The 7273-nt window shown below is 45.0% G+C and overlaps 1 protein-coding gene across 4 annotated transcripts in view; it reads left to right on the top strand.

The window, feature by feature from the left end:
• Positions 1-2883, top strand: part of PTPRJ (protein tyrosine phosphatase receptor type J) — a 181084-nt gene extending 178201 nt beyond the window's left edge. For all 4 annotated transcript variants that reach the window (XM_019656471.1, XM_019656470.1, XM_019656473.1 and 1 more), the window contains one exon: positions 1367-2883. In XM_019656471.1, coding sequence (XP_019512016.1) covers positions 1367-1525 — 159 coding nt within the window. In that variant the 3' untranslated portion in view covers positions 1526-2883. The remainder of the gene's footprint in view (positions 1-1366) is intronic.
• The last annotated feature ends 4390 nt before the right edge of the window (positions 2884-7273 follow it).

Here is a 7273-nt window from a genome sequence, read left to right on the forward strand (position 1 = left end):
AGTGTCACTGGCCCTCATATGTGGGATCCGAACTGGGGCCCTCTGGCGTCCCAAGCCAGTTCTTAACCATCGCGCCACTCGGCCGGCCCATCATGGATATTTTTCTATGCCAGCATAGAGCCCTCCTTCCTCTTTTTAATGGCTGCCTGCAGCTTCTGATATGCTGGCCTGCAGGGAGGTCCTCACCCAACTCTACCCCCATCATTCCCACTGTAACCCACCCCCTCTGCTGAGAATCACAATTTACTCCTTATCCTCACTAGCCAAGAAAATCTTGTAGGACTTGTTATTTGAACGTATGTATACATGGTCACCTCCACACTCTTTCTTTGCCCTTTCCCAAGATTCTGGTATTTCTCCTTGGGTGTGAAGCTGCACACAGAACACATGACAAATGAGAAGTTGGGGCTCCCAGGGGCTGTGGATGGGTGGTGAGCAAGTCATCTACATTCCTCATTACCAATGCGATGAGTTAACTTTTTTTATCTTGAGAATTATGAAAAACCAGGATAAGTGAGCTATGATTTTTTTTCTTTTTCAAACAGATGTATTTTTTTTTTTAAAGATTGTTATATCTGATTCACATGCTAAAGCCAGGATTCTGTTGGGTTGAATATATTTTAAAGTCTATATGTATTTTTTAAAAGACTTTATTGGGGAACTAGGGGAGGGGAACAGTGTTGGGGAATTGGCGGAGGGGAACAGCCAAGTTGTCCTTCAATCTTAGTTGTGGAGGGCACAGCAAGCTCAGCTCCAAGTCCAGTCTCGCTGCTTAGCTCAAGGTGCTGTGTTCAATTAGTTGTGGGTGGGCGTAACCACCATCCCATGTGTGAGTCGAACCATAGCCTTGCTGTTAAGAGTGCGTGTTGTATTCCCTGAGCCACCCGGGTGGCAGCTCAGCTGAAGATGCTGAGTTCAGTCTTTAGTTGCAGGCGGGTGTAGCCCACCATCTCGAACAGGCAACCTTGTTAGGAGCACATGCTCTCACCAGCTGAGCCATCCTGCCATCTATTGGCAGCTCACTGGCCCATGTGGGAATCGAACCGGCGACCCTGTTGCTCAGAGCTCGCACTCTTGAGCAAGCTTTTAACCAACTGAGCCACTAGTCCAGCCCCTTTAAAGTCTATTTTTACCTCCTGTATCTTGGAATCTGACTGAGGGTAAGTGTGGGAAGTGTGCCCTTCTGCCTGACAACCATGGATGGTGAGACTCTTGCACTCTGTGGTGACCTCTTGACACATGTTAACTTGAAGTGTTTGCTGTGGGGCAGGTGGCGTTGAGTGGTGGAAATCTGTTTGAAAATAACCGTGGGTGCTAATCTCTGGGATCTGTGCTCATGTGTTTTCTCTCCTTCCTTTTCCAACAGGACCAGTATGTTTTCCTCAATCAGTGTGTTTTGGATATTATCAGATCCCAGAAGGACACAAAAGTAGATCTCATCTACCAGAACACAACTGCAATGACAATCTATGAAAACCTCGCACCAGTGACCATGTTTGGAAAAACAAATGGTTACATCGCCTAATTCCAAAGGACAGCCTTTCTGGAGTTAACTAGACCGTCACACCCACAGCAAAGGAAAATGCCTCGATGTTGACATGTTTTTATATGTCTAATATCTTAATTCTTTGTTCCGTTTTGTTAGAACTAATTGAGGGTGTGAAGCTGCACACGTAACACATGACAAGTGAGCAGTTGGGGCTCCCAGGGGCTGTGGATGGGTGGTGAGCATGTCAGCTACATCCCTGGTTACCAATGGGATGAGTTCACTTTTATTTTTTCCTTGAGAATTTATGGAAAACCAGGAAAAGTGAGCTATGATTTTTTTTTTTCTTTTTCAAAACTTTTTTTTTTAAAGACTATTTTATATGATCCATATGCTAAAGCCAGGATTGTGTTGGGTTGAATATATTTTAAGTATCAGAGGTCTATTTTTACCTACTGTATCTTGGGATCTAGCTGATGGAAAATACATAACTGTGGATGATTATCATGTAGGGAGGGGTATGTGGCACCTCTTCCTGCCTGGGGTTTCTATTTGAACATGTGCCTTTTCTGAATTATGCTTCCACAGGCAAAACTCAGTAGATTTCTATATTTTTGTATTGAATCTCATCATTGGAATATGTGGACTATTTAAGCAGTAGTTTAGTATCAGAAGCCCGGCCTTCTCAGTAACATTCCTGTTCTCATTTGATTAGAGGAGGCCTCTCACCCCACTTCCCCTCCAACCCCATCCCCAGTTTTGTGCTGTATCCTTTCTCCCCTTTTCCTCCCAGTGGTCCCCACTGACATGTCTGTTGGTCACATTTTCAGCCCACTGGTTGAGTGAGAGTGGAAACTCAATATCATCTTGAGAATTTTGGGGGTTGGGGGAAGCAGAGGAACCCTAGAATGATGTTCTCTCCTTTCCTTGTTCCTGTTTTATCCTTTTTCTCATTTCTGTATTTGGTAAGAAGGATTATTTAAAGGTGCAATATGTGACTTAGTGATTCATGATACTCTAGGTTTTTAGTAATGTTTTACTCAGGTTGGCATTTTATGTGTGTCTGTGTATATGTGTGTGCGTTTTTAAAAGCGTGGCAATCTGTGAACACTTCAGTGTGAAAACAGTGTCAAAATTAATCCCTCCTCCTTCAAAGTCCACTGGCTTTAGTCTATCTGCAGTGACACATATCGCTATCTACTGTGTGTGTATATATATATACATATATATGTGTATATATATACATTTATATATATACTAAACCCTTAAAAACAGTCATTCCTTCGAATTGAGGTGTACAAAATTTGAATTTGTATCAAAGATGTAATTATTATTTTTAAAACCTCTTTTCACTATACTGCTGCTGTAATTACTTTGATTTTTTTTAAGTGTAGATTAACTTTTTTTTTTTTTTGTATATCCACCAAGAACTTCAGAATTTATGTGGATTTATTTTATTGGTACATAATCTGTAAACTCTCAAGGCATTAACATGAAAGGATTTGTTTNACTGCTGCTGTAATTACTTTGATTTTTTTTAAGTGTTTTTTTTTTTTTTTTTTTTTTTTTGCTTCAGGTGTATATCCACCAAGAACTTCAGAATTTATGTGGATTTATTTTATTGGTACATAATCTGTAAACTCTCAAGGCATTAACATGAAAGGATTTGTTTCTTTTTATTTTATATTGTGGCTCAGGTTATATTGTGAAGAAGTTTTGAGTGTATCCTCCAATAGGCAATGAAGTATATACACGGTCTTATGAAGGAATTACCAAGTCCCTGGAAGCCTGTGGCCATTTGCCACAGTCATAAATCCTGCTGTAAACTTAGGACAAATGTGTCCTGTTGAAGATGGGAGCGGGGTCTTCTCCGAGTGCCCTGGTCCCTGTTGACCTGTGGCAGCCCGGCTCCTGACCCCGCCATGCTCCTCCACTCGCGGCACTTTGATAACTGACTGGACATGTGAGTGGGTATTTTAAGGCTGTGAAGGGTGAACTACAACACATGGCAGCCCTTAATTTGGTTCAGAGGTTTAGCGCTGTACGTCTTTTGTCCCCCTTCCCCTTTAAGGTACTGAAAGGATGAAAAGGAGAGGTGGTGATGGCGGTGTTACCTTTGGGGAGAACCTTGCTTCCCAAATGGAAATTGCACTTTTTGCTGAATCCTTTGCTCCCTTTGGTAGTAAGCGGTTCATTCAATATCAGGCTCCTGAAGGAATGGGCTAGCCAGGCCAGGCCGGGCCCTCTTGACTCAACCTCAGAGGGGCCTTCGGCTCTGTAGGTCCGAATCAGGGAAGCCAGGCTGTGCTGGGGTGTTGAGTGCAGCCGGGTTTGGGCGGATTGCTTCCAAACGTTCACACTGGTCTGCCCCTCAATGCAGGCAGATTTGGGAGAGTTCCAGAATTTCATTTTGAGCTCCCTGTGCAGGAGGCAGTTCTGTGGGCCACAGCCCTCCCCACTCCAATTTGTCAGGAAACCATTGTGATGGGTGTTTAGGTGTCAGATCCCATGGAAAGGCTACACCTTGCCCTGCCCGCATCGCTGCCATGGAGAAGTCAGAGGGAAGGACTTGGCTCTAAAATTCCTTTAAAATTAATGAAAGCAACAATAATTATAAACATATTGTATACAAACTCAGAACACAGAAACCCGCCTTCCTTCCGCCTGGTGTGGGCTTGGGAAATGGACCGCTCCCGGATGTCATTCCCAGTCCCAAAGGAAGGCTTGTGCTGGAGAGGTCTGGATTCCAAATGGCAGGTCATATGAAGGTCACGATCCTGCTCTGCATCCTGAAGACAGCTAGGGGGCGGGGCCAGTGAGGGTGGTGAGGGTATTTATAGCACAGTGATAGAAAAGGGAAGATTAATGTGTAAAATCTACAGGACGTATGGGTGGGGGCTGTTCATAGGAAAGAGGAAGGTGCTTCTGAGCTCCTGCACCAAACCCTCCCAGGAACAAAGCACTAAATTGAGGAGTCCAGTGGAATCATGGAGATGGTGTGATCGCCCTGCCTTAGGATTTGACAGTTACATAGAGAAAGGCATCCAGGGTGGGATTAGTGGTCAGTGAAAGGGCTAAAGATGGGTGGTCAGTGGTTTGGGGGATTTGGGCCATTGCTCTCCCCAGAGCAAGGACATTTGGCCTCCAACGTTAAATCTAGCGACACCAGGAGGGAGTAACATCTGGAGCCTGTCCTCTGTGGCCATGCAGTGACCTCCCGCTAGACTCCGGCATCATTGGATTTGGGCTTCGTCGAGTCAGAGGTTCCTGGGGGTTAGGGGCAAACTATGCGGCTGATTCGTGTTGGCTTCTCATCTGGGACGGAAAAGCCTGCTTTTCTTTTGAAATGCTTGATTGTGCTCATTGAGCTAAACAAGACTTGGTGACTGACGTCGATTTGCCTCGAAAGTCCAAGTTCCGAGTTTTCAGACTATACGGAGCAGTCGAGTGTTCAACATACTGTAGCTTTTTCCCCACGGGGCACATATGGATAGGATGTGTTGATGTAGACTCTAAAACTGTAATTTTCTTGTAACTATTTTGGAATGATGCATATTTCTAATGTTTGTTATACTTGTACAGAGTATTGCTGTTGGTTGCTTTTTTGTTTGTTTGTTTTTTAAGAAAAAAAACGGCCTGAAAAAAATTTTTAAAAAGACTTACAAATACCAAATATAAAAATGTCAACAGATTATGTCTTTGTTTGTTCCTTGTTCACCCGCTCCTCACTTGATGTGCACACCATTTCATTTGCCCCACGGTTTACTGGCCTGCGTTCAACTGGGGTATCCTTAACGAAAGCATGTTTTCCTTTTGCATTTCCCATGTTGTATTAGTTTGCTTGGGCAGCTATAACAAGTACCACCGACTAGGGGGTTAAATGACAGAAATTTATATTCTCACAGTTCTGGAGGCGAGAAGTTTGAGATCAAGGTGACGGCAGGTTGGTTTCTTCCGAGGCCATTCTCCTTGGCTTATAGATGGCCGTCTTCTCCCTGTGTCCTCACATGGCCTTCCCTCTGTGCGTTCTGTGTCCTAATCCCTCTTCTTACAAGGACACAAGTCTTATTGGATTAGGGCCCACCCTAATGAACTAAGTTTACCTTAATTATCTCTTGAAAGCCACTATCTCCAAAGAGTCACATTCTGAGGTATTGGGGGTTAGGACTTTAACATAGGAATTTTGGGAGGATGTAATTCAGTCCAGAACACATCCAGGGCCACTGAGTGAAAAGACTTGCCCGGAAGAAGTGAGTGTGCATCTAAGATGTGCCTGTGTGTGCTCTCAGAGGAGGGTTGGACGCGTGGGTCTGCACAGGGACAGATGCCCATTTGGTGGTGGCATACCTGCCTCGGCAAGTCCCTAGGGTTTATAGAGGTTTTTTTGTTGATGGATTTGGGGAATTCCAGACTTTTGGGGCTACTGTAGCAATTTGGGTAGTTTTGTTTCATCTCTCTCCCTTATGCTTGATGCAAACACTAAGCAGACTAAAGATGATTTTGTTTTGAGATCTCTCTTGTTCCTTTTGCCTGAGACCAATTAATCCATTCAACAGTGCTATATTGAGTGCCTACTATGCACCAGCCAGTGGTTGAGGGTTCAGTGGTGAACACAACAGACCCAAATCTCTGCCCTCATGGAGCTGATGTTCTGATAGGAGGAGTCAGACAAACAACATGCCAATAAAATCTTTAGTGTGTTAGATGGTGAAAATACAGAGAAAAGGAATATGTCACCCCCTGATGCAGCACCTTGTCATTTTCACATGACAGGCAGTGCTGTCACTCCGTGTCACGGAGAAAGCTCTGCACGCTCCCCACACAACCCCTGCTGTACGGGAAACTCAAAAGGGAGAGACGTTTGGACAGCAGCAGCGCACTTTATTAGGCCCATCAGGGAGACAAATGTGAGTGCAGCGAGGGTCCTGCCCGTAAGCAGTGGACAGTCTAGATGGAGGGCCATGCGGAACGAACCCCATGAAATACCAGAGGAGGTGTAATGGAACAGGTAACGGAACAGGAGGATTAAGAGGGGTGGTGTTTGAGCGAAGTCAACACAGAATTTTAGCAGGAGGATCAAAGAGGGAAGGCCTGGGGCGTGGGAGTGCACGCCTTGCTTGGAGAAGGGTGAGGGCTGCCGGGTGACGAGTGTGCAGGAAGCAGACGGTGAGGTGGTGACTGATGGATGACCCCAAAAGGTAAGATCTCTAGGATTGTATGAGCGGGTGACTAAAACTATCTCACCTTGAAAACATTGTGCCAGGTGTGTGTGTGTACAGACATACACATGTATACATACGTAAACACATACACGGATACCTATAGCCACATGCACAATTTTACCTCCACTGTTTTCTTTGGATGAAAACTGCGTGGTGGTCACATGGGTGACCGTCATAGGATGTGAGGAAGGACACCACCAGGCACTTGGCTGGTTAATGGGAGTCAAGTCCTGTTAATGTGGTGAGGATAGAGGGATATAATGTTCCACGCAGAACAGGGCACATTGTAGCACTTTCAGTGGGAGACATTTTTTGTTCTCAGCAGTCACTGATATCGGGCAGAGCAGGCAGGGCTGTGTCAGGGCTTTCGAGGGGCTTCCCTTGCCAATCTTCTTTTCTGTCTCCACCTACCCGCCCCCAACTCCCTTTCTTTTTCTGTCTTTCTCCTATCTCCTCACTTCTCCCAACCAAATGGAGATGGCAGCTAAATGCTGGCCGGCTTGCCAAGTGCAAAACAACGAGTCACAATTCCGCACATTTCTGAGCTGTTCACTGTGAAATCCTG

This window comes from Hipposideros armiger, unplaced genomic scaffold (genome assembly GCF_001890085.2).
Source record: "Hipposideros armiger isolate ML-2016 unplaced genomic scaffold, ASM189008v1 scaffold_258, whole genome shotgun sequence".
NCBI lineage: Eukaryota > Metazoa > Chordata > Mammalia > Chiroptera > Hipposideridae > Hipposideros > Hipposideros armiger.